General features: G+C 35.5%; 2 protein-coding genes and 1 long non-coding RNA gene across 7 annotated transcripts; 1 reads left to right on the top strand and 2 right to left on the bottom strand.

The window, feature by feature from the left end:
• On the top strand, nucleotides 1-26,974 carry LOC122038601 (iron-sulfur protein NUBPL-like). Of its 5 annotated transcripts, none has more exons than XR_006127906.1 (10): nucleotides 30-111; nucleotides 388-463; nucleotides 553-670; nucleotides 3,595-3,717; nucleotides 5,290-5,387; nucleotides 6,080-6,206; nucleotides 21,353-21,438; nucleotides 21,687-21,812; nucleotides 26,307-26,722; nucleotides 26,803-26,974. XR_006127906.1 is itself a non-coding variant. In XM_042598409.1 (10 exons), the coding sequence occupies exons 4-10, from the start codon at nucleotides 1,926-1,928 to the stop codon at nucleotides 26,475-26,477; spliced, it is 789 nt and encodes a 262-aa protein (XP_042454343.1). In that variant the 5' UTR covers nucleotides 553-670; nucleotides 1,081-1,139; nucleotides 1,264-1,346; nucleotides 1,419-1,925; the 3' UTR covers nucleotides 26,478-26,974. The 5 variants fall into 5 exon arrangements, 3 of the variants coding, with proteins under 3 accessions (XP_042454341.1, XP_042454342.1, XP_042454343.1); XR_006127905.1 differs by having other exon boundaries at nucleotides 26,307-26,692; XM_042598409.1 differs by lacking the exons at nucleotides 30-111; nucleotides 388-463 and adding exons at nucleotides 1,081-1,139; nucleotides 1,264-1,346; nucleotides 1,419-1,983 and having other exon boundaries at nucleotides 26,307-26,974.
• LOC122038604 lies at nucleotides 9,169-11,567 on the bottom strand. Its single transcript, XR_006127907.1, has 3 exons — nucleotides 11,305-11,567; nucleotides 9,289-9,518; nucleotides 9,169-9,194 (listed from the first exon to the last, which is right to left on the bottom strand). It is a non-coding gene; the product is annotated as an uncharacterized LOC122038604 (long non-coding RNA).
• LOC122038603 lies at nucleotides 17,660-18,734 on the bottom strand. Its single transcript, XM_042598410.1, has 3 exons — nucleotides 18,268-18,734; nucleotides 18,046-18,164; nucleotides 17,660-17,941 (listed from the first exon to the last, which is right to left on the bottom strand). The coding sequence occupies exons 1-3, from the start codon at nucleotides 18,614-18,616 to the stop codon at nucleotides 17,819-17,821; spliced, it is 591 nt and encodes a 196-aa protein (XP_042454344.1). The 5' UTR covers nucleotides 18,617-18,734; the 3' UTR covers nucleotides 17,660-17,818.
• Nucleotides 26,975-27,452: the final 478 nt, after the last annotated feature.

The raw sequence follows: 27,452 nt of genomic DNA on the forward strand, positions 1-27,452 counted from the left end.
TACTAAACCCTAATCTTTTCCTCTCCCATCGCGATTTTGCTCTCGCCGCCGCCTCACCGCAGCCGCCGCCGCCCCCTCACTGCAGCCGCCGCTTCGCACCGATGATTCGAGGTAGGCCTTCATCCCCAAATTGATTCGTTTTTTCTTCTTTCTTCCTTCTTCTTCTTCCTTCTTTCTTCCTTCTTTCTTCTTCTTCCTTCTTTCTTCCTTCTTTCTTCCTCCTTCTTCTTCTTCCTTCTGTTGCGCCCGTGTGACGCACGCGAAATTGTTGTGCGTGCGGTGCCGGTGCCGGTCCCGAGTCGGAACGGTAAAAACCGCCCGTTTCGGGCGGCACGGCTCGAGACTTATTTCCATGATACATTCTATTAATTGTTCGAATTCAATTAGCTTTTTGAAGAAGTGAATGACTATCTCAAGTGGGACGAACAGATTGACTTCTGCAAAATGCTGGCTGAGACTCATGGTTGGTGTTCACAATCTTTGATCATGAAAGCTAAGTAGAACTATTCTTTTTTCCTAATTTCCTTATTTGTTTTTTGCTTTCTGGACTAGTGTTGGAGTGGCTTCAAACCATACAGCACAAATGCGACTAAAGGGTCAATTGATGGAATTAAGGATATAGTTGCTGTTGCTTCAGGCAAGGGTGGAGTTGGGAAGTCCACCACTGCAGGTCTAGTTCTTTCACTTCACCAGATTTATCTCTTTTTTCTTGGGCTTGATTAGAATCAGTTTAGCAGTTTAGGAACAAGAACTACATAGTTCTTAATGCTATATTCTTATTAAACGAAGGTACTGAGTGCCTTTTGTATTCGAGGAAAAAGTTTATCTTTTCATTAGGAGGTTGCAGATGGTTTTGCTTCTTGCTAAGAATTTAGTGCAAGAATTCAGAATAACTTTGTCAGTTAAGTTCTAACCCCTCTAAGGTTATGATTCTTATCTCTGATGTGATATTTAACTCGTTGTAGCAACATAATGTCGAAGGTCTGCTCTGCCGATGACTTTGAGTTCTTTTCCTGGTTCTTTCTTACTATTGACTCTACCATCATAAATCTTGATAACTTTCTTCTTTTTGAATTAAAGCGTACTCGGAGTAGGGTGAGCATCTCTGTGCAGCATAAGGGAATAGCAAAATGGAAGGAGTAAGATTCATGTAGCCAGCTCTGTTTGACAATGAATGTGATAATATTATGGATTGTCAATATATATATATAATAAAGTTTATGAGTGCACTCAGTGACTAATCCATTTCGTAATTTGAGCCAGTTGATGATGTGCAAACACCAAGCATGAATGGATCCATATATGGATTATCTGAATCCAGTATGGTAACTGAGGTAGGGATAAAGGTGAGTTGTTTTTAAAACTCTGACTTCAAATTCAAGATCATCTCTGATCTCAGTAAAAGAAACAAATTGCAGAATCATGCAAGTGGAAACCTTCAGAGGGGTTAGGACAATGCCTTGTGACCGCTATATTGGAGGGTGTATGTTATCTTGCATCTGGTGGGCGAAGGAAGATTTGCTGAGCAGGAAGATTTGGCCATGCTCACGACCATGGGCAATGAAGACAATTTAAAAGTAGAAATGCAAAATAAGGCTGCCTGATGTTCCTTCTTTGACAAACACTATAATGAAGAGCCGGGGAAGGCGAACATTGACTATGATTTGCACTTGGGACAACAAGCCAGTGCTTGACTAATACATATCAACTATAATCCAATTAAAAAATGAAACAAAAAATTGCTGTTTTTATTATAGCCGAAAAAAAAGATGTTCATGTAGAGGTGAAGAAATGTACATGTCATGTGAAGCAAAGAAAATAGGTGCAGATGGAGAAGACAGTAGATTGAGGTGGAGAAAAATCATTGTAGCAAACATAAATCACATTCTATTTGGTGTCAACAGGAGCTGTGGAGCAGACATACTATGCCAGACTTCTGTTTGGCGAGAGCAGGAGTTGTGGAGAACAGAAAAACATGTAGAGGTGAGATGGTTTGAGAATTAGTAGCGCAAAGCAATTAGGTGAAGAATATTTCTTCTAAGGAAACCATATATTTCTTCGAAGGAAGCAGGTGAACAAGGTTGAGTATTAATTGCCTTCAGTTTAGAAAGCAGTATGAAAACTTATCCACATTTCTTAGCCAATCAACTCCAATTTGATGAGAACTGTGTGCTTGAAGTAGATAAATTGTATTCACACCTCAACAGTCTCTTGAAGTCGACCAATTGTATGCAAACCTTCACAGTCTCTACACCGCAACTGTTTCAAGATGTAATGAAGCTAAGATTTGAGTTTCTTCCTATGCCCAATTCCATTCCTGCTGCTCTTCCAAGCTCCCACAAGTGTCATGGTAGACCCTCTCAGAGTAGACAGTGGTGGTAGCCTAAGTTGTTTCTTCTCGTCACTCACTCTCTCTCCTCCACCACCACCAACTCTACTAATGTTCCTTCCTGTTGGTGCCAGTAATGAGACTTCTTCGACTCATACATGTGCTAAGCCAATCTCTCTGGTTCAACCATGTGAGTTGCATCCAGATTGCTATTGCTGGCATCAACCAAAGTTGCTTCGGTTTGCGCCATACAGTTATCTTTTACAATCTCTGCCACCTTCATTACCCCAACAAACTTCTTGGGTGTTGTTGATGCTGACAGATTTCAACATGACTAATTTGTACAGGGTATCCTGTGCACATATTCCCTTTTGATGCAATGTCCGGTTTGGTGTTGGCAGCTCCTCTACTGGTCGTTCATTTAAAGCATGGTTTCACAGAAGAAGGGTGGTTTCTTTAAAGACATGGCATCCTATGGGGTGTTAAAATCCACAGACATTATAAATAATGCATTGTGTTCTTTGCATAACATATTTTCTATGACAAATTATGAAGTGAATGGATTTATTACTGCAAATTTTTTTCGTGGATATATGTTAGCCATATTGGTCAATATAATTACCTTTTTGAATACCAATTAGATTTGCCACTGCTTGCCACATATGTGCTAATCAAGTTTATACCAAATATTACTTTCTAATTTGAAAATATAATGTCAACAAATAACACATAAAACTTAAATGAACGAACTTGAGCTATGTATGAGACTTAAAAGGAACTGATTTAAATAAACCACTGTGCAAATCAGCCACTAAGATTACCTACAATTTATATTTTCTAGAAAAGATTCTATGATCCAACTTCTTGCTCAGAAGTCAAAAAAGTACCCCAGCCTTGAGTATAGCTTATTATGTTAGTATGCCGATCTAATGAAATGCAATTCCTCCTACTTCTCTCACTTAATACTATTTATTCCTGTAAATTGTAATCACCATAATCCTAGAACATAAGGAGTTTCTTTTGCTAAAGTTGCTTTTACCAGAATTATTGACTACATTGGTTGAAGTCATGCCTCTCTGTAATATTATTTTCACTATCATTTTGAACCCTAGACAATTTAGTTAGTCATGTTTCAAACTGTCTATATGCACTCATCTGTTTTATCAATTTCATGTTTGAAATAACATATATATTTAATGTTTATGTTGTTTAGATGTTCATTCTTAGGAATAATGAAGAACTGCCCCTGATTTTCACTTTTACAGTTAACTTGGCGGTTGTACTTGCCAATACGTTTCAGCTCAAGGTTGGTCTACTAGATGCTGACATATACGGGCCATCCATCCCTACAATGATGAATCTCCAAGGAAAGCCAGAAGTGAGAACAGGTGCTGTTCTTTTTATATACCTTTGATAGCTTAGACATTTAAAAAAACCCTCAAAATTTCTATTTTCTTTGAAATGAATCTTGTGCTATATAGTCATTTGTTTACTTACCAAAATATTGTCATAGCTAGTATTGACTACTAGAAATAAGGAGCAGGTTTACTTAGTTCATTGATTTATAGGCTGGATGTGAACAAGTTATTTGTAAAGAACATTGGTCATGATTGCTTGTGTTGTGCAGGCTCCTTTGGTTTAATACAACTTAAGTGATCATTTTCTTCTTCTTGTTTTTGCTACAAGGCAAATATAGATTATATGCTGTGATACTTGGACCTAGTGAAACCTCCTCTTGCACCTGTCTCGAGATGACATGACACGAGCACAGATATAAAACTGAATTTGAAGAGCCAGATGGTTTTCTCAGATGGATTTAGCAAAAGAAGAATGGGTAGCGGGGAAGAAAATAGGAAGACTAAGGAGAGTAGGCGCTAGAAAAGAGAGGATGAAGTGGAGAAGACTTAATTATGTTGCCATGTCTAGTAGGGAGAAGTTCCACTCTCGTTATTGCTTGAACTCTGGGATTCAAGAAGGGAGGTTCTGGAGATCTCCTGCTTGGCATGACTCAGAGGAGGTTGCCGTGTGGGCAATACAGAGAGGAGGAAAGGTAAGGGAGTGGATTTCATGATTTGGAAAAAAGGAGCAATATAGATTCATGACCGATTCAGCTAAAAAACTCTTGATTCTGCGGCACTTAAGAGTCCAAATTGAACTCCATTCGAGTTTCAACTAATCCAATCCTAATTCTACATTTTAGGGATCCCCTGCTAAATTTAGACCAAAGTTGAGTCCAATTAGTGACAAATCAGCCCCTGTAATAACTTGGATCCAGCACTGATTTGACTAAATAAAAACATTTAATCCTTAAATAGGTAAAATTAAAATAATGAAATAACAATATATTAATCTTGACCTATTAAAATGTTTACCTATGTTGAAGATTTGGACATTTTTCTGCTGCTTCTCCATGTCCTCATTTTTGGAAAAATCATTTGTTTGATGTCTACATCCATGTCTACGTTAGATACTCATATCTGAGTCTAACATAGATTTTAGTATCGATGATGTCTCATATTAGTTTTTATCTGCTGATGCATGATTGAATTTTTGTAAATGCATGCTTTATATTTTATAATGTTACATATATGTGTCATAAAATTGAGCCTAGAGGTTTAAGCTTTTGGGAACAAAGGATACATATTTGCAGTTCTAGACACCTAAATTGTTTAACCATTGTGAGATGTTGTCAATGTATCAACCGTCTATTGGATTCCCTTTCTCACTTACATTGCATCCATGTGCCTACTTTTGTCTGTTCCTAAGCTCTTTTGGCATATGTATTCCTATGCTGGCACCAAGCCATTTAACAAACATAATAATCCAACAGTATCTCAATGAATGCATTTCTGCAGAACCATTTACTGTCAGTCGTCTAATCTATACCTCTTTTATGTACCTTGCAAATCTTCTGGTACTTTATTTTTATTCTCTTTCAGCAACAAAACATGTTTTTGCAGATATGAAAATGATCCCTATTGAGAATCATAAAGTCCGGTGCATGTCCATTGGTTTTCTTGTTGAAAAAGATGCCCCAATTGTTTGGAGAGGTCCTATGGTTTGTTGTTCTATCTGACAGCTTTTTTGTGCCCTACTGTGTTTTCTATATGTTCCTATGGTAGTTGGCAGACCTTTGATCTATATGGGCCATATGTTCTCATACAGCATGAATTATTCAGGTCAAGGTGAAATAAAGAAAATCTGACTACTATATTAATATCTATCACTTGGCTTGTTCTCAAATCTACTCACCTGGTCAAATCTTGATGATTTGAATCTGTTGATTTGTTTAATCAATAATTGATTGGGTAGATCGAAGTTGATTATTTTTCATCAGTGTCGCTCTGTTTAATACAGGTTGATGTTCTAATTGGATATAAGATGGTTGACTGAATCAAATGCAACAGCCTTATCTCACCGACACTTTTTCCTATAATTACATATACACTAATATGATTCTATTCTGATGCAAGCTAGTTTGTTGAAAATACTATTATGGATAGGTTTCTTTTAGGAAAATGTTCAATTACTCATTATACCTTTTCTTGTCATATAATGGTTTCTTTTGTTTTTTCAACAACCTTACTTGATTTGTGTGTGTCTCTCTCTCTCTTTTGGTTAAGCGGCTTAAAATGGAAAGGGTCGATGAATATGTGAAAGTTATCTCATTTCATTCTGTACTTTCCTCATTTCCAACTTTCCTTGTGTTAAGGCTTCTTTTCTCTGACATTCGGCTAAATCTAACTCTAGGTAATGAGTGCTCTTGAGAAAATGACCAGAGGAGTTGCTTGGGGAGATCTTGATCTCCTCATTGTTGACATGCCTCCAGGAACAGGAGATGCTCAGCTGTCTATTTCCCAAAGACTGCAATTGTCCGGTACCTAAATTGAATGTTTGACATCTTAAAGAGCTAATGTATTGGTCTTTTGAAAATGACACTCCTGTTTTATATTACTGGGCTGCATTAGTGATGCTGGCAGAATTCAAACAAACACTTCTACCATATATAATCAATTGTATCTAAAATTTTGATGCTGTAAAACTATGAATATTCATTGTTTATACAAGAAGTTACATGAATAGAGATGCTTTGTAGGGCATTTTTTTTTATCTAAAAATTATACCATTGTTCTTATCATGAAATTCCTAATCACACGCTCATTTCATCTGCATTACTTCATTATATTCGTGCTAGAGGTTGGATTCATCATTCCATTTTTTAGTTGAGTGTACTTTATTCAATCGATTTGATTATGACTTATTTATAGGCTTAGTTCCATTTGCTATCCTCATAGTGGTTCATCTAAATTGGATATTGGACACCCTGGACTACATATTGGCCTCATATATGATATTTCATATAGCATATGCACTATAGTGAAACATTGCATATAGTTATGTAACCACATAACATCTATTAGGCATAACTGTGATAGATAAAATGAGTGAAAGTAGATTACTATGAGATGGGCTTGTTCGAAGATGCCATTAGTATGTTACATAAATTAATCATGCCTTGTATATTTGGAGGAGAGAAAGGAAATGATTTGGATTCGAGTAAAAAACAATAGAAAGAAATTGAGAAAACATTGCCTTCATTGGCGTGTTTACTCGAGGGGTTGCCCCCACGGGCATAGCCGAGTTGGTACTCGGGTGGCAGAGTTGCTTCATTGGGCAAGGGTCGATTCCCACGGGGTTCATTCTCCTAAAAATTAAATGCCCTCCCACCTAAGAGACCGCTCAATACTTTGATTTACCTCCCTTCATCTCCTTGTGGGGCTGACGATGAGGGGCACTTAGTGAGTAATTTCATTAAAATCACCTTTATTACCAGGGAAGTTTAAACCATAGTTTAAAATATCATGCCCGTTCGATTGACACGATTTTTATCGTTCTGATGAAGTATCGGAATGAGAATTTCGCATGCATCATTGCGTGCGTCTTCACATGCGTCTTATTTGGCATAGTACGCGACAGAAGGAATCGATTTGATTCCTTTTGTCAATCACGAGATCACGTTAATCATGAAAAAAAGCTATATAAACAATTAGCTAGAGATTAGGTTAGTGAAGGCGATCGACAAAGGCAACCGACGAGAGTTTAGTAGTGGTGGCGAGGCGATGATCACACTTCTTTGGATAGTTAGGTACCATAGTAGATTTTAAATTTAAGTAGAGAAGAGATGCTGGCAGTTGGAATCGCGAATAGAGGAGGGCAGCAAAGTCACGAGAAGGCGGAATCGGCGGAAGCAAAATCGCGATTCACAAGTGAATAGGGTTTTATTAAAAATTCAATATAATGCTTTTAATATATATAAATATATAATGTATTATTTAATATATATAATTTTTAATTAATAATTAATTATTATATAAATAGGAATTATCTCTAAATATTATATAAATTAATAAATAATTAATTAAACTCATAATTAATAATATGATTATAATATTTATTAATTAAAATTTTAGAGTTCGTTAAAGGATGAAGTTGTAGGCGTAGTTAGAAAAGCGAATCAAGTTATAGCCTTTAAGATAATAGTGGCGAAAGTAACTATGAATATAATTACATATATGCACCGTAGGTAGGATTAGATAAAACTACCAAATTAAGGTTTTTGGATGACTTAGATGAAGTATGATAAAATATTCTGTAAAATGAAATGATTTTAATAAGAGGTGATCTAAATGAGCATGCCAGAGTGAAAAATGAGAAATATGAGAGGGTACATGGGGTTATGGGTTTGGAACGAGAAATGAAGAAGGAAAAATTATATTAGATTTTGCGATAGCATATGACTTTATATTACTTAATATATTTTTTAATAAAAGACAATAACACTTAGTCACATTTAAAAGTGGGAATAATAAATCGCAAATTGACTTTCTTATGGTTAGGAAGAAGGATAGAAAGATTTGTAAAAATTGCAAAGTCATTCTTGAAGAAAGCTCAACTACTCAACCTAAGTTAGTAGTGTTGGATATACGCTTCAAGTATAATATCAATAAAAAGAAAATATATACGATTTCTAGAATTAAGTGATGAAAATTAAAGGATGGGAAGCAAAATATATTAAAGAGAAGATAGTATTACAAGTATTAGGTGAAATATATGATGACTCTAATACGACATGGGATAAGATGGTATCAAAGTTGAAAACAGTAGCTAAAAGTGTACTGGGTGAGTCAAAGGGATATGTATCACTAAATAAAGAATCTTGGTGGTGCAATAAGAAAGTACAAGAGAAAGTGAAGGAAAAATGAACAATTAATAAAAAATTATATATTTGTAAGAACGAGGAAAATTAAAAAAAAATATGATAGTGAAAAAAAGAGAGTTTAAGAAAGTAGTGAATGAATAAAAAAATGAAGCTTTTGAATGATTATATAAAAAATTGGATACAAAAGAAGGGGAAAGACATTTATAGAATAGTTATTTCCAAATAAAACATATTAAAGATGAATGTAATTGTGTACTAGTAAATGATGGAGAAATAAAAGAGCGGAGAAATAAAAGAGCGGTGGTAGAGACATTTTCATTAATTTTTTAATAAATGCTTAAGTGATCAACTTAGGTAATTTAAGTAGGTTAATAGGTATAGAATTAAATTTTTATCGTAGAATTCAAACTTTAGAAGTAGAATAAGTTTAAATGAGATCTGGGTTGTTAAAGGCGCGCCTCAGGCGCGCCTGAGGCGTCAAGCGCACAAGGCGCCGAGGAAAAACCCTTCGACAGCGCGAGGCGGGCGCTGTTCACCAGGCGCGCGCCTAGGCGCGCCTAGGGCGCTTTCGCGCCTCACAGAAGGCGCGATCGAAGCGCATCGCGCGATGGTAGGGCATCGCGCGATCCTTCCCGTTCACGATTTCTAACCAAAAAACTATTTCAAACATAATTTGGTTTGGAATTAGGGCACGGAGAAGAAAAGGGAAGAAGAAAATAACGGAAGGAGAAGAAGAAACCTTGCAGAAGAGTCGCGCCATCCTCCACTGCCGCTGCCGCCGCTGAGTTGCTTCCGTCGCTGCCCAGGTATGCGTCGTTTCCTTCTTTTTTTTTTTTTTGTTTTTCTATTCTTCACTTCATCTTCTTCTTCTCATCTTCTTCTTTGGTAATCTTCTTCGCTTCGCTTCTTCGCTCCTCTTCGTTTTCTGGTTTTTCTTTTTTTTTCCTTCTTCTTCTGTTCGCGTTTTCACTGCTCACTTTCATTTCTTCTCTGTTATATCTTCTTCCTCTTATTTCGTTTTTGTTTTTTCCCTTCCCGTTGAAGGCAAGACAGCAGACAGCAGCATTCTTTTTTGTTTTTCCCTTCCCGTTGACAGCAAAGCAGCAGCAGTTTTGTTTTTTTCCTTTCCCGTTGACAGCTGCTGCTGAGCTGTGATGCTGTCCCATTTCTGCTGCTGCTGTGATGCTGTCCCCCTCCTTTTTTTTTTATTTTGCTGTTTTCTTTTTGTTTTTTTTGTTTTATGTTGCTGGGACTAAAAAATTGTTGCTGCTGTCCCTGTTTACTGGTACTTTTAGCTAATTAAAATAATGTGCAGACAATGTGCTTGTTGGTAATGCGATGTGTAAATATTTTCTCTCCCTTTTTGCATAAGCAATTCAAGCCTGTGATGTTGTCCCTATTTTTTCTTTTTATTTTCCTATTTTTCTATTGCTGGTACTAGTGGTACAGTACTTTTCTATTATTGTTGATACTAGGTACAGACGTACAGTAGTTTACCATTCCATTAATTCATTAATTTTTTTTATTTTGTTTTTAATTTTTTAGGTTATTTTCTTGTTCAATTATCATGGAAGGTAGTAGTGATACTCCAACATATATATCAAAAGATCCGGCATGGAATTATTTTCAAAGAGCTAATCCGAATAACAAAAATGATTTGATTTGTAACTTTTATCAAAAAGTTACAAAAGGAGGTATCTATCATGCAAAACAACATCTTGTTGGAGGGTTTCGAAATACTACGACTTGCAAGAAATGTCCGCCTCATGTACGTGAAGAAATAAAAAATTTCATGGAGAAAAAGGCAGAGAAAAACAATCTTTCTAAACTTGCGACATTAGATTTTGAGAATGTAGACCCTCTTGGTGATGATATTGATATGGATGATATTGGAGCTAAAGCTGTACCGCCTATAAGTACAAGTACAAGTTCTAGATCAGTGAATATGCAAAAAAGGCCAAGACAAATAGGTCCAATGGATACATATTTTGCTCCTAATGTGCAAAAAAATGTTGAAAGTAGAAAGGGTAAAGAGAGACAAACTACGATAAATGAGGCATACAAGAAAGAATTGAGGGAAAAAACTTGTATGGCTATAACTGAGTGGATGTATGATGCGGCAATTCCTTTTAATGCCGTTAACTATTCAAGCTTCAAAAGGCTGTTGGACTTGGTTGACCAATATGGTGTAGTTCTAAAAGGACCTAGTTATCATGAGGTGCGGGTTCCTTTTCTTTAAAAGGCTATTGATAATGTGACTAATGATTACATTAAGTCGTGTGAAACAGAATGGGCAAAGTATGGTTGTAGTTTGATGGCAGATGGGTGGACAGACAAAAGGCAGAAGACATTGATTAATTTTTTAGTGAATTCTCCTAAAGGTTCAGTTTTCATCGAATCGGTTGATGCTTCTGATTATGCAAAAACTGGAGAGAAAATATTTCAGTTGCTTGATCGATTTGTGGAGTGTGTAGGAGAAGTAAATGTTATTCAAGTTGTAACGGATAGTGCAAGTAACAATGTGCTTGCTAGTAAGAATTTATTTAATTTTTTCTTATCATTATGCTTTTTCTTATATATGTTAAAATTATCTAGTTTTCTAACTTCTTTTATAGGAAAATTATTAGAAGCAAAAATGCCACACTTGTATTGGACTCCTTGTGCTGCTCATTGCGTCGACTTGATCTTAGAAGATATTGGGAAATTGCTTGATTTTAAAGCAACATTGAAGAAGACAATGAGTGTGAATGCTTACATTTATGTTCGCCCCGGCATGGTAAATATGTTGAGGCAATTCACAAGACAAAAAGAGCTTTGTCAGGCGGGTGTCACAAGATTTGCTACTGCTTTTCTCACTCTTGAAAGGATGCACCTACAGAAGCAAAATTTAAGAAAAATGTTCATTTCAAAGGATTGGACAGAGAGTAAATGGGCAAAAGAAGCAGCGGGGAGGAAGGTAGCTAAAATCATCATGACACTTAGATTTTGGAGCAGTATTGTACATATTTTAAAGATATATGGGCCTTTAGTCCGTGTTCTGAGATTGGTTGATGGCGAAAGAAAACCTGCAATGGGCTATATTTATGAGGCTATGGATAGGGCAAAAGAAACAATTATGAAGGCCTTTAAGGAGAAAGAAGAGAAATACAAAGAAGTGTTTGAGATCATTGATAAGAGATGGGAATGCCAACTTCATCGGCCTCTGCATGCTGCAGGACATTATTTGAATCCAGAATATTTTTATTCATACACAGATTCAAATATATGTGGAGAAGTGGTGAATGGTTTGTTTGAAACTATGGAGAGATTGGTTTCAAACGCTGCCGAGCAAGATAAAATCACTGCCCAGCTCTCTATATATCGAAAGGCAGAAGGGCTATTTGGGAGGAATGTGGCAATTAGACATAGAAGAGCATTATCTCCAGCAGAATGGTGGGAATGCTACGGAGCAAATACCCCAGAATTGCAAAAGTTTGCTATTAAAGTGCTTAGCCTCACTTGTAGTGCTTCTGGTTGTGAGCGCAATTGGAGTGTATTTGAGCAGGTATGTAATAAATATAAATGTAATACTATTAGTATGTTACTTTTATAAGTAGAAAATATTTTTTGTTATTTTATTATACTTATTGTGATTTTTGACATTTTGTAGATTCACAGTAAAAAAAAGGAATAGGCTAGCTCAGCAACGCTTAAATGATTTGGTATTTGTGAAATACAATCGTGCCTTAAAACTTCGGTATGACACACGTGATAAGATTGACCCCATCTCTTTGACAGATATTGATGATAGTAATGAATGGTTGATGGGTAGAATGGATGGAGAAAGTGATAATGAAGAAGATGAGTTGGTTTTTGAAGGTGATGACTTGACATGGGATGTCGTTGCTAGGGCTAGTGGAGCTGAAGAGCCTGAATATTGTACTAGAGGAAAAAATATTGCATCCATGACCTCTAGTTCACATGTTAGGCCTAAACAAGTCGAGAAGGGAAATACATCTTCCTCTATGAGACACTCATCTCTAAGACTTCGAGATGAAGAAGAAGAAGAAGAAGAAGAAGAAGAAATTGAATTTGAAGAAGATGAAGATAAAGAAGAAGAAGAATACAATGAGGATGATCTTGAGCTTGATGATTAATTTGACTTATTACGCTTGTTTTGATGAACTTTGTTAGTTTAAATTAGAAAGTTGAAACTTTTATTAATTTTATCATGGTGTTGTTTTACTTGTTATATTTGATATTGATGGTGTTGCTTTACTTATTATATTTGATATTGATGTGTGTGGAATATTAATAGTTATCATATTTGACATATTTTATAAGTGTGTCAATAGTTTAGTAGTCATCAACCTCATGTTCAAGAGGCGCGCGCCTCAGGCGCGCCTCACGCCTCGGGCGCGCCTCACGCCTCGGGCTCTATGAGCCCTTTGCGCCTCGGTGCGCCTCGCGCCTCTAACAACACTGAATGAGATGCATAATGGAAAAACTTTTGGACCAGATAATATTATGATAGAGTATGGAAGTGCCTAGGGAAATAAAGTATTAAATGATTTATAAAATTATTTAACATGATATTGAAAATGAAAAAAATGATTGATCAATAGAGGATAAATATTCTAATTTCTTTATGTAAGAATAAGGGAGACGTACAAAATTTTGGGGTATTAAACTAATGAGTCATACAATGGAACTTTGGGAAAAAGTAATAGAAAAAAATTAAGGAGATCACAATGATTGAAAATCAATTTGGGTTCATACCTGGAAGGTTGACAATAGAAGTTATATATTTTCTTAGATAACTAATTGAAAAATATCGGGAGCAAAAATAAGATCTACACATGGTATTCATTGACTTAGAAAAAGCTTATGATAGAGTCTTAAGAGAAATTATATGGAGAATTTTAGAAAAAAGATGTGTTAGCGTAACATATATTGAATTAATTAAGGATATGTATGAGGATGTAACAACCAGAGTAAATATTTCAGGTGGAGTAACTGAAGCATTTATGATAAAGATAGGGTTACATCAAGATAAACTCTAAGTCCTTATTTTTTTATACGAACTCACTACACACATTCAAGTCACTGTGGTGCATGTTGTTTGCAGATGATATTATTTTGGTAGATGAAACACGTGAAGGAGTAAATGCTAAACTAGAATCTTGGCGGGAAACATTAGAAGGAAAAGATTTGAGGTTTAGTAGAATAAAAACCAAATATATGGAATTTAAGTTTAGCAATATTAGACGTAATAAGATAATTGTTAAGATAGGAGATGATGAGTTGTCCGGAACCAAGAGCTTTAAATATTTAAGATCATTTTTACAAAATCGATGGAGGGATTGAGAGAGATATCTTACATAAAATACAAGCAGAATGATTGAAATGAAATAGAGCGTTGGGTGTTTTATGTGGCTGTAAAGTAACTCTAAAACTTAAAAGGAAAGTTTTACAAAATCACAGTTAGACCTGATATGTTAATATAAATTTGAATGTTGGCTATAATTCGAGCACATGAGCAAAAGATGAGAGTTGCAAAGATGAGGATGTTAAGGCAAATGTGTGAATATACGAGAATGAATAAAATAAGAAATGAGAGTATTAGAGAGAAAGTCGGAGTTGCATCTATTGAGGAAAAACTATGAGAGATATGTTTAAGATGGTACGAGCATGTACTTAGATGACCAATAAATGCTCCAGTTAGGCGATGTGAAATTATAACAAACACATATCAAACGAGAAAGAGGAAGACCAAAAAAAGACTTGGTTAATAACAATAAAACAAGATAAAATTCATTTAAGTATAAATGATGATACAGTAAGAGATAGAGCTCAATAGCGTAAAAGAATCTATATAGCTTACTTCATCTAGTGGGATAAGGCTTGGTTGTTGTTGTTGTTATATTTATTAATTAAAATTTTAATTTTATTAATCTTTATATTTATAAATATTTAAACTTTTATCTTAAGGTAAAATTCTAATATTTAATATAATAATTATTTACAATTTTTAAATATATATAAAGATAGTTATTTATTATTTTTTATTAAAATTAAATATTTTTTATCCGATAATTTTATTGTATTAATGTTATTAATGCCGTAATTATGAATATTTATTCTAAATTATTTGCTCTTTTACACTCTTAATTTTTTATAATGTATAAATAATGACACCAAAATAATAATCTTATGATCTAGCTTAGAGACATGCATGTCGATTAGAAAATCGATTTCATTGGCAATGTTTACATTGCGATATGATTGGACGTGGTGGTGGGATCATACACCTTAAGCCACATCTTGCTTGTGGATATCTGGATGTTTCTAAATGCCCAAAAATTTCTAAAGAAATTTATCGTACAACGAAAGCGAAACTTGATGGTGTAAACAACAACAACGTGAAATGCTTGATGCCTGGAGCTTTTAATTTGAAGGTCGTAGTGAATATCCAAATAATGAAGAATTTTTAGCAGCTTTTAGTGCCTCTCGAACTCAATATGAATATAAGCAACATATGCAATATAGTGATGCTATAGTTGGTGATAGTTGAAGTGGCTTAGCCGGCTCAACTATTGCAGCAACATTGCAACATTAGGGAGGAGTGAAAGTGTTCGGGTTACTTCAACATAAGGTGGTATTTGTCGTTTCTTTCCTTCAATGGGACGTAGGCGTGCAGTTAATATTGTTGATATTGACCCACTAGCATTCCTAGACCAAGCTATCAAACATACTAGGATTGATGATGCTTATACAAGGGACATGAAGAAATCAATAGGTTAAAGTATTGCTAAATTTTTCATTTCAATCGAATGCCTTCTAATGCAGCAAACAACACAAACTACTGTAGCATGTTATCCAACATTTAAAAATCTAGATGTGGTATTCAACCTTCGATTGCATATGAAATTGTTGGTCCTTATTTAGATGAACAAGTGTAGGAAATCAAGACTTGGATCCTATCATGCAAGAAACAGTGGGGCTTATATAAGGTTACATTGATGTGTGATAGCTGAACATGACCTACACGGATGAGCATTATCAACTTTCTACTATACCGCGATAGAAATGTGATATTTCATAAATGCAACTGCAAATTATCATGATGCATCTTATATATATATCATTTGATGGATAACGTAGTTCAATAGATAGGAGGGGAATATGTAGTGCAGGTCATTACAGACAATGATGCCAACTTCAAGAGGGTTAGAGAGTTATTGAAGCAAAAGTATCGAACACTATATTGTTTTAATGATGGCAGATATCGGTAAACTCGATATAGTAAAGAATGTAGTAAAAAAAGGTCAATCGTTAACAAAAATTTCTTTATAATCATCATTGGGTTCACGGATTAATGAGGAAATTTATTAATGGGGAGATTCTACGAACAGGAGCAATTGGGTTCTTCTATTAAAATCGTTGTTTCATAAAAAAAGCTGAAATGATGGTTATGTTCACTTTTGAAGTTTAGGAAGCCTCTTGATACTCTAGTACTACTGAAGGTATCGGAGGTCAAACCCTAAACTAATATATCGTATACTATACCAAAAAATGAGGTATAAAAAAATTCATACCGATATATCGAAATTTTGGTATACCGAATTTTTGATATACCGGTATGGTAAAATTTAATATTGTTTATTTTAAAATTTCGATATCAGTACGCATATACCAATATTAAAACTTGTACTGATACCGATATCGAAAAATTCAGTACGGTATAATATTTTATTGAAAAATTTGGTAGGTATAATACTGTACCGAAATTTCTGATATACCAATAATATCGGTATGATTCATTATATTTCAATATGGTATATGCGGTATACTGAATTTTTGATATTTTTTCCTACCCCTAAAGTCGATTATTTCGAGAGGCATATGGTTCTTTAGCGATTCTTTTGTAGTGTCCTGCAAATATAAATTGGATGCAAGTAAATATTGAAAAAATTATTATTAATTATTGTCAACAAATATTGATTCTGATCGAAGTTCATCGTACTCTTAGCCTTCTTATTATAGGTTTGATGCATCATATAGTGATCAATTATATCTGAGCTTGGGGACGTATGTTTATCATGTGCTTGTACGACTTCCAATTTCAGTGGTGTCAGTTCAAATCCAACTTTTAGGGGTCAATCGAGACATGTTGTCAATATTGCATGTCATAGGATAATTATTTAATGTTGAAAAACTATGGAGTTGATCTAATCAGAATATTGCAAGAACCAATGGTTCCATCTGATTCACGTAACTCCTTTTGGTATTAGTAAGATAATATATTAAGATGTAGCAATTTTAATTTAAATTATTGATATATTAATTTTCTTTAAAAAAATATATATTTACTTATTTTTTAAAAACATTTATATTTAAAAATTAAAAATCAATTGAAACTGTATTGACATGATACGATACCAAAATTGCATCGTTTCGATCCAGGCGAAACTCTTGCACAAGTTGTGGTTTAAACCTAACACAATAAAAAGTTCAGTGTTTGAGAAGTTTGTGAGGTAATTTTCATTTCTGTCCCATTTGGATTGGCACAAAATGATGTTGAACCAGTGTTTTAAATCGCGTAGCATTGGTTCATAGCGTAGCGTAAATAGCGTAGTGTATAGCGCAAGCTTTTCGTGCACGTCAATGTTTAAATTTTAAAAAATAAAATATACTTATATAAGTAAAATAAAAATAACATAATCTAAAATTAATCATAATAATTCATTACATGTCAAAATATCCCATACCAACAATTTAAAAAGTCTTATAATTAAAACAACATAACTTAAAAATAATCAGTATCATCCAACTCTATATCACTATCATCATCAATAGTGTCTATGGTTGGAAAATTTCCACTATCAAAAGTTGGAATTACTCCATAATTTTCAGCATCAAGATGATTATCTTCCACATCAACAAGACTCAACCTTGCTTGTTTGTCTTTGCTTCCACCTATTATATAAGAGATACAACATTTAAGAATCAATTATAGATGAAGTAGATATAAATAAACAATTTACATATGCTTAGTGCTTACTTGAATTTTCAGCAACTCTTTTTTGAATTCGTAGGAGGAACTTCAACTATATACTCAACATCTTCGACTCGCTTATCTGAGTCAAAAAGACTTTCAAAGGTAGCAGATGGCACACTCAAAATAGGATCACTTTCAAATAATTCATCATCTTCAAGCCATTTAGTAGTTACGGGGAGAACTGGACCTTCTTTCTCAGTTATCCATTCATCTGAATTAATTTCATCAACTACAATGGGATCAATCTTGTCTCTCCTCCTAATACTTCTCTCCTAAGCTTGAAGTTATATTTCACAAACACCAACGCATTCAACTTTGCATGTTCAAGCCTATTTCTCTTTTTTGTATGAATCTAATATTACAAAAAAGAAAACATATATATATAAAAATAAACAATGATATGAAAATTATAAAACAATTAAAATTCAAGTAGAGTTAGAAACTTAGAATACTCACCGATTCAAAAGTGCTCCAATTTCTTTCACATCCCGAAGCACTACAAGTGAGACCAAGCACTCGAATTGCAAATGTAGTAAGCTCGGGTGTCTTACTTCCAAAACGTTCCCACCACGAGACTAATAAGTAATAACATTAAAAAAAATTACAAGAATGTATATAATTTTAAAATATGAATGCTAGTATAATTTTACAAGAACGGTTACAAGAAGAAAATTTTACCCGGAGTTCGCAACATTCTTGTTCGTTTTGCTATTGGAGTTCCAAATTCTCCTTCAGCTTTATCATACAAGTCCAATTGGATGTCTGCTTTAAGACGATCATCAGAAGACAACATCCTATCCATGCAAGTATACAATCCATCTCTAACTTCATCACAATAAGAAAATCTTTCTTCATAACGCAATTGTGGATTCAAATAGTACCCGGCCGCGTGTAGAGGATGATGAAGTTGTGGAGTCCATCGTGAATCAATTTTTTTCCAAATGGGTTTGTATTTTCTGTCAACTCCCCCACAATTAAATTTTATTGTCTCTTTTGCCTTATCCATAAGTTCATAAATATATCCCATGGCCGATCTCTCCTCCGAATCAACTTCCCTTAACACACTTACAAGAGGAACAACACTCTTAACACAAATGCAACATGTGGCCAAAAGTTGGGATCATTAATAACAATTCTCTTCACGACCTTCCACGAGTTGTTTGAGATAGTGGTGAACTAACCCAATCTTCGGAAGCAAACATTTGTTCAAGTCGCCTTTTAACCTTATACATACTCTGAAGAGTGAGAAATGAAGTAGCAAAGCGAGTAACAGCGGGACGGAGAATTTCTTTATCGTTTGTATACTTTCTCATCAAAGAAAGTATAGTCCCATGACCATAAAGGAACTTCACAACCATCTTAGCATGCTCAATTGTGTTAGAAAAAATCTCCAACTTTGCAATATCCTCCAACATTAGATCAATGCAATGCGCCACACAAGGTGTCCACCAAATTTCATGTCTAGTCTCCATAATTTTTTCCCCCGCCTTAATGCAATTCGAAGCATTATCCGTTCCTCTCCCACCTCATCAACAACATCATTAAGATATTTAAAGATCAATTCCCCATTTTTAATAGAATCTGATGCATCAATAGATTTCAAAAAGAAAGTGCCGGCGGGACTATTTACTAAAAAATTGATCAAACTTCTATTCTTTCCATCCGTCCAACTATCGGACATAATAGTGCATCCATATTTTTTCTATGCCTTTTTATGCTCCTCATATATTAGGTTGATGCCATCAACCTCAGCTTTAAGTATCCAAGTTCTTAACTCATGCATTGAAGGAGGCTTGAACCCTCTTCCATATTCCGCAATGCCCTCAACCATAGGCAGCCAATAAGGATCATTCACAACATTAAACGGAAGTGCGGCAGAGTAAATAAAATGACCAATTCTACGCTTCACATCAACCAACAAATCTTTTTTATATGTCGAATTTAGGGTTGTTTGTCGAGGTTCGGAACTAACAAACTCATGAAGAGTACCTTTACCTTTTGATTCACCACTACCAGAACATCCAATTGAATTTCCCCCTACACTTCTAACTTTTGATGATTGCGTACTCATACTTTGGGGACCTTCACCGATCTCTCGTAACAATTCAGTTTGTTTACTTTTAGATGCTCTAATTTTGTCAAGTGATTCTCTAATTTCTTTCTTAATATCATCCGGAACACTAACACAAGGTGCAACCCCTTTATGAGTTTGAGCTAAATGTTCCTTCAAGCGAGTAATCCCTCCATTCGATATATGATGACAAAATTTGCACCGAACAACTTTTCCCCCTTCATTTTGATAACAATACTTCCAACCAATATCTTTTTTATCTTTTTTTGATAAATTCGTAGACATTGCAAATTCTAACTAGACAATCAAAATCCTAGAAAAACAAAAGAAAAAAATCAGAATAAATAAATAATTAATTAGAAACAAATCAGCAAAAAAAAAAAAATCAATCTAGGGCATCTGGATCGATCATTGCATCGATCCAAGGAATTGGATCGATCCAGCGATCGATCCAGATCCTTTCTGTTCGAACAGAAAGGATCTGGATCGGTCGCTGGATCGATCCAGACCCTGGATCGGTCGCTGGATCGATCCAGATCCTTCCAAGGTCGAACAGAAAGGATTTGGATCGGTCGCTGGATCGATCCAGATCCTTTCTGTTCGACCCTGGATCGATCTAGATGCCCGAGTTCTGGAAATCGCGAAATCATTTTTGCTCCTTCGAGAAAAAAAACGAGAAGGAAAACCTAAACGAAGAAAACGAAAGGAAGGAGAAAAGCTTACCTCCAATCGCTGTCCCTCGCCACCACTCACAGGTCACCGCTCGCTGCTCGCCGATCGCCGCCTGTCGCCTCTGCAGTCTGCCCTACCTTCGCCTCTGCCACAGTCACGATTCGACTCACCTTTGCCCTAGCTATTGGTAAGCAATTTGTAATTTTAGCGCCCGCTATGGGGCGCTAGGGCATGATAGCGCACGCTATGTGCGCTATCGACGCTTTTGTCCCGAATAGCGTGGGCTATTCGGGACAATCGCGATTCAGCGAACGCTCTGCAGCGTTCGCTGGTCGTAGCGCGCTATTCGCCGCTATTGAATACACTGTGTTGAACACACATGGAATGATTTGAGGAGTTTTTGAGGTGAACTTTCATTTTATTCCTGTTGGGTAGATATAAAATGAAGATGATCACGAACTATTTCAGAATTATCGGAGGCAACTTTCATTTCTGTCCCATTTTGGCAGACATTAAATGAAAAAAATTGAGCAAAAACCTCCTCAGTTACTTTTAGGTAAATAGAAGTTGTTTTTCCATTTATTGTCGTTGTCTATATTTTTATTGCTTCCAGGCATAACTCCATCACAGTTGAAAGCGAGAATTTCTATGTAACTTCAAATACTTGGTGCCTTCAATATCAAATACTTGGATCCATGGTGTTGTTGAAATGCTTTGATATTATAGGGTTTGTTTCAATAGGGTAGCATGAATTTAATTTGGGACATGCATGGTTGTCTTTCTTGCTATTGTACTGTAATAGAGGTGTATATGTTTTTCCTTATTATATAATTGAGTAATTGATTACAACTTATTCGTTTTGCCAACCATCATCATATTCCTTGTTTTTTTACATGTCATTCACTATCGCACTAAAAATTTTAGGAACTTAATTTTTTTTTTTCCATTTATCTTGCAAAATATATGATAATGACATTTGAGGATCTTTATTTTTAATCTGTATGCTCCTTGTTTCAACAGGTGCTTTGATTATCTCAACTCCCCAAGATATTGCTTTAATTGATGCTCGTAGAGGTGCAAACATGTTCCGGAAAGTTGAAGTTCCTGTATGTTAGTTTCTAAACTTATGAATATGTTGCTCTTAACATTCTAAAGGAAGTGCACATATTAAGTGTACAAGCTATATGAACATGACTATAGTTTTTTCTTTTTTCGGTGTTTGAATTTAGTGTCATGCCTTTCTAATACTTAAATGCACAAAATACAAGGCTATTATATGACAGTTCCCTTTGATCCTTGTGAGAACTTAATTACATAATTTGTACTACATAGTCATTTTTCTCTTGTTTTGTAGATTCTGGGACTAGTTGAGAACATGAGTTGCTTCAAGTGCCCACATTGTGGTGAAAAGTCTTATATCTTTGGAAATGGTGGTACCCAAAGAACAGCTAAGGAGTTGGATATGAAATATCTGGGAGAGGTAAATCTGTTTGAATTTCATTATTTGTTGCATAACGAATTTAGATTGCAAGCGAACTGTTGCTAACTTGTGAGATGAATTGATGCATGCCATTAAACTTGAGTTTCCACAACTAATGAAAGATCTTGTTGCATGATTTAAAAGCTAAATGAGTTCTGATATTTGCCTTTGCACCATCCTGTACAGTATGTCATATTTCATTGTCACATGATAGTTACTATGACTCCAACACATGAACAAAAATTGAGAGTTGCAGAGATGAGGATGTTAAGGTGGATCTGCGGATATATAAGGATGGACAAGAAATGAAAATATTAGAAAGAAAGTGGGATTGTATCTATTGAGGGAAAATTCCGTGACACGTATGCCATGTACATGGCACCAATAAATGCTTTAGTTAGACAATATGAAATTATGACAAATGTGCATATTAAATGAGGAAGATGAAAATAAAAAAAAAGACTTGGTTAGAAACAATAAAACAAGATATTTTTTTTAAAAAAATATAAATGATGATATAGTAAGGAATAGAGCCAATGACATAGAATGATCCATATAGCCAATCTCACCTATTGGGATAATGCTTGATGGTTGTTGTTGTTGTAGTATTGTCACATGATATGCCGACAACCAAATCAGTTTGGTGTTTCCCAATGTATTTCACGTGGCAAAAAAGGCGATTCGCTCGCCCCCAGCGCCTCCGCCAACCCGTCCCTAGGCCAACACGGAGGAGGTAAATCACGGGTGACTAGTAGCCATTAGTGCAAATGGCCAAGACATGGGGGAGGTTATGTTCGGTCACGCCGAGTTTCGACCCCAAGACCTCATGTGGCAACGCCGAGTTTCCCAATGTATTTCATGATCCTATTAGCCATTGAGAAGAGGAAGAGGAAGAGGAAGAGGAAGAGGAAGAGGAAGAGGGGGAGTGGGTGGGTGGGAGGGGCTCTAAGCTATAACTTGACTTTGATTCAACATCATGTTACGCAAAAATAAAATCTAGTAAAAGACATTTAAATGCTTATAAGCTCAATTTGAAACCAACCACAAAGTCTGCTTATGAAAGTAAAGCAGAAAAAATAAAAGTTGGCTTACTGATGTATCATTCTTTCTTATAGGAGCTTATTGTTTTACTATCTATATGGAATGCCATCCATCTCCAACTAGTTGGTTTTGTTGGTGTCATTTGAAGTTGAAGTGGAATGATAGCTTATCCGCCAAACATAAAATAAGCAACATTTTAATTACCTGCATTGTGTTACCAACACAATGATGATCAAAACTTACAATAGGAATTTGATAAGGTTAGGCATATAAAGGATTTTTTTTTTTTTTTAAAAATGTGGTTGATTGTATAAGGTGATTGTAGTTCAGTTGTGTGGAATTCAACTCTAACTTTTGCTGGTGGCTTATAGTATCATACTCAAAAGGTGAAAATCCTTTAGTTGGCCTTTTCCTAGAATACTCTTTTCATTATGATGGTGTCAATAGGGTTTGGTGAAAATCCCTTTAGTTGACCCTTTCCCTTGATTACTCTTTCATTATAGTGTTGATGATTGGCCTGTATGATCTTGTGATAGTGGCGTGTTTAGGTTTGGGTGAAAACCTCTTTAGTTGACTCCTTGAATAGTCTTTCGTTACAGTGTTGTATTCATCTTTACTATGCATGCAATACCCTGTTTGCTACTTTATGACTTTGCTTGTTCGAGCTTTAGTTGTTTAGTGAGTAATCTATATTTCTTGCCTTTATCACCAATTGCACCATTGTCATTGTCTCCTCCCCTAGCTTTATGCCTACTCTATTATTGACTTCGTTTGAGTCATAACACATCTTGTCTGATTCTGCTGAATGCCTTTTAAGGTTAACTACTGTTGGAATATTAGTTTCCTCTCTTGTTATGATCCTCCCTTTCTTCTTAGAAAGAGTTAGTATAATAGAAAAAATATTAGAAAATATTTTCCAAGGCAAAGGCGGTTCAGTTGATGCCTGTCTCCCGCCTAGGTGGCCGTCTCGGCCACAATTTAGAACACTGACCAAGATTAAGGTTTAGAGATTAGGTCTGTGATTACTGGGAGCCTAATGGCTATGATTGCTCCTTGATAGTGTCTTGGTTCGTGTACAAGTGGAGTTGATACTTGATAGCACTAACTTTATTTGCTCATTATTTTCCTTTCCCTTTTTGGTCTTATTAACTTAGTTTTTAGTGTACTCTGCTATGAATTTTGGCAAGTCATGGTGATTCCACTAATATATATGGTAATGAATTGCTCTAATTATGCACATTCCATCATTGTATCCTCATATGTATGAGTCTCCAAAAGCTTCTACGCTGTCATCTTGTCTGATTCTCCTGAATGCCTTTTAAGGTCAACTGCTGTTGGAATATTAGTTTCCTCTCTTGTTGTGATCCTCCCTTTCTTCTTAGAAAGAGTTAGTATAATAGAAAAATATTAGAAAATATTTTCCAAGGCAAAGGCAGTGCGGTTGATGCTTGCCTCCCGCCTAGGCGGCCATCTCGGCCACAATTTAGAACACTGACAAAGATTAAGGTTTAGAGATTAGGTCTTTGATTACTAGGGGCCTAATGGCTATGATTTCTCCTTGATAGTGTCTTGGTTCGTGTACAAGTGGAGTTGATACTTGATAGCACCTACTTTATTCTCTCATTATTTTCCTTTCCCTTTTTGGTCTTATTAACTTAGTTTTTAGTGTACTCTGCTATGAATTTTGGCAAGTCATGGTGATTCCACTAACTTATATGGTAATGAATTGCTCTAATTATGCACATTCCATCATTGTATCCTCATATGACTGAGTCTCCAAAAGCTTCTACGTTGTCTTCAAAGATTATCAGCATAGGCATATGAGGTTGTGAGTCTCCAAAACCTTCTTGAAGCCTTTGGACAAAAGTGTTTTGATCAATTTCATTTAGAACTAATGCTTGGTGAAAGGACATTGTTCTTGTTCATTGTAATAACTCTAATGAAATGACAATCAAGTTCAATGTATTTCATTTCCTTATGTAAGATCAAATTGTTAGCAATGTAGACAACATTTGTTTATTACAGTTTATGGGTACAGAACCATTTTGAGTATATCTAAATTTTTCCTGAGGGGAGCCACAAAAACTAATACCCTTAATTACATTTTTTATACATGTCTGACTTTTTCTTCCACAGAATATGGATAAATCCAATTTTCTAAATATGGTTAGTACATCTGATTTTGTCTTCTATCAGACATACTATCTTTACATAAGTTGTTCGATCAAGTACATTTGTATAAGAGGGGGCTTGTGTTTAATGATGGAGGGCTCGCATCACTTAATACTCCTCAATTCATCCGTATTCTGAAATCAACAAATATTTCCATTATTTAATATTCTATATTTTAAACAAGATGTTATATTTATCTATCTCTCCTTTGTTCATTTGTCTCTCTCTCTCTCTCAGTCTCTCTCTTATCATTTGTTGCTCCACTTCCCTTTTGGTTAAACCTTCTTCCCTTTTGATGACTCCTGCGCCTCCTTTTTCACACAATCCATTGTTCTCGCCCTATTAATGCTTTCTATTATCTTTCTTCTGCCAGCCCTTCTTCCTCAAATTCATGGTTGATGTTGTAGCAGCCCCAAACGACATAGGAGAGAGGAGGGAGAAAAGAAAGTAGGAAGTAGAGATGAGGGCTGAAATAGGAAAGAGAATAAGGAGGGAGAAGACAGTCATTTATGGAGTGCAAGGGCGGAGGAGGGTAGGTGGAGTGGAGCAGATTGTGGGTAGGAAGGAGGATGCAGGAAGTGAGGAGAGCTTATTGGAACGAGTGAAAATGGAGGTGGGAGGAGAGTAGTGGGAAATTGACGAGGAAAGAGAAGGAGATGAGAAGAATGATACAAGATGGAAAAGTATTCTTTGGTGTCTAAAGAAGAAGAGATGCGTGGTACACTTAAATGGGAGAAAGGATGAACTAGAGAGAGATAAGTGGGTTTATTGAGTGTGAGAGCTGAGTAGTTAGTGTCCTTGTTTAAAATATTGATATGTACAACCCTATAGGATTGCTCTTTACAAGTCTGATGATGGATCGATACATGACCATCTAGTTTTGGGTGGCTTGTTTGCATTATTGTCTGATACAAGGCAATACTTATTACCTATTTGGCGATATACCCCTTGATGCAGTTTAGTATCAGTCTATTATCTAAGTTGCATTTCACATTGTTAGTCCCGTTGTAAATAATAAATTGGTCCAAGTACAATATTTGCTGCAAAACCATACTTTTTTTTTTCTAAAATATAACTGTACAAGTCAGTTTTGTTTAATCTTCGGATTTATGATTTCCGTTTTAGATAATGCAAGTTGTGATGTTGAAGGTAAAATCAACGCTATATTTTTGAACTTAAATGCTCTTTATTTAGCTATTTTATTATTTAAGGAATTTGCTATCTGTTACTCTTCTAGCTTAGATCTGCTTTCATGATGAGAGACTTAACTTTCTCTTTTAGATACCACTGGAGCAAGATATAAGAAGCAGCTCTGATGATGGTTTACCCATAGTTCTGGCCGCACCTCATTCTCAAGCTGCCAAAGCTTACACTGATGTTGCTGAAAAAATGACCGAACGACTGCAAGAGTTGGCAGTGGAAAGGCAACTAGGCCCGCAGATCTTGTTGTGATAAATGGAGCTTCGAGTTTTGAATTCCAATCCAAATATATTTGGAGGGAAAAGATTTCGTGGAGGTAGCCTAGTATCTAAAGATCATAGGAATATCATACAAGATTGAATCCTAGAAGGTGAACCATCTAGTGGATGATCTGAATAAGACTTGAGTTGAGGGTTAGGAGCCCTACTCATTGCTTGGCCATGGAGATCCAACAACCTGCATTTTAGGTGTATGATCTCTCCATGATTTGTAGCGATGTTAGTTTCATATTATGAATTTCTCTTTATCCTTGTGCAAGAGTGTTTGTTAGTTATGCTTCTCCGTGTTGTGATTATAGGATGGTTATTCTTCGGTTAAGGCGATACTCTACTAGGCCGTGAATTTGGGAGAGCTTGGGCATCGATCAACTCTTGTTGGTATTTGAGAGTGACGTGCTTTTGTTGCCACGATCTTTTCTTGTGTAGAAACATGTTTAGATATTTGCTATATTAATCTGGTAGATTGGAATTCGGAGGTCTTTTAGGCGTTAGGTGAATCTAATTATCGTAAATTAAGATTAGTGTTTCTTGCTTATTTCTTGGTGTGACATTTTCTATTGCGTGATTAATAATCAAACAATTATTTAATTTAAATATTATAAGATGCTCTTCTAATTCCCATATGGATCATATTGTTAAAATTTATCAAATGAACTTATATTAAAATACTCATAATCCAATTGGCTTTGTTCTACACTTCATTGCCCAAGCCATTAGTCAACTAAGCTGTGCTTTATTGGATAGTTGATTGTGACTCTAAATACTGCTAGTTGATTGGATAGTTCAGGTCTGACTCAAAAGTTACTAGATTATGAGTTAGTTGTTTGGTGGTTCTTGTAGATGAACATGATGGTTTGGTGCTTTATTGATCTTCTATTACGTCTTGCCACTCCCACACAAGCCACATTTGATATTTTAAACTCATAGGTCTTCCTTTACGAGCTCAACA

This window comes from Zingiber officinale, chromosome 1A (genome assembly GCF_018446385.1).
Source record: "Zingiber officinale cultivar Zhangliang chromosome 1A, Zo_v1.1, whole genome shotgun sequence".
In the NCBI taxonomy this organism is placed as follows: Eukaryota; Viridiplantae; Streptophyta; class Magnoliopsida; order Zingiberales; family Zingiberaceae; genus Zingiber; species Zingiber officinale.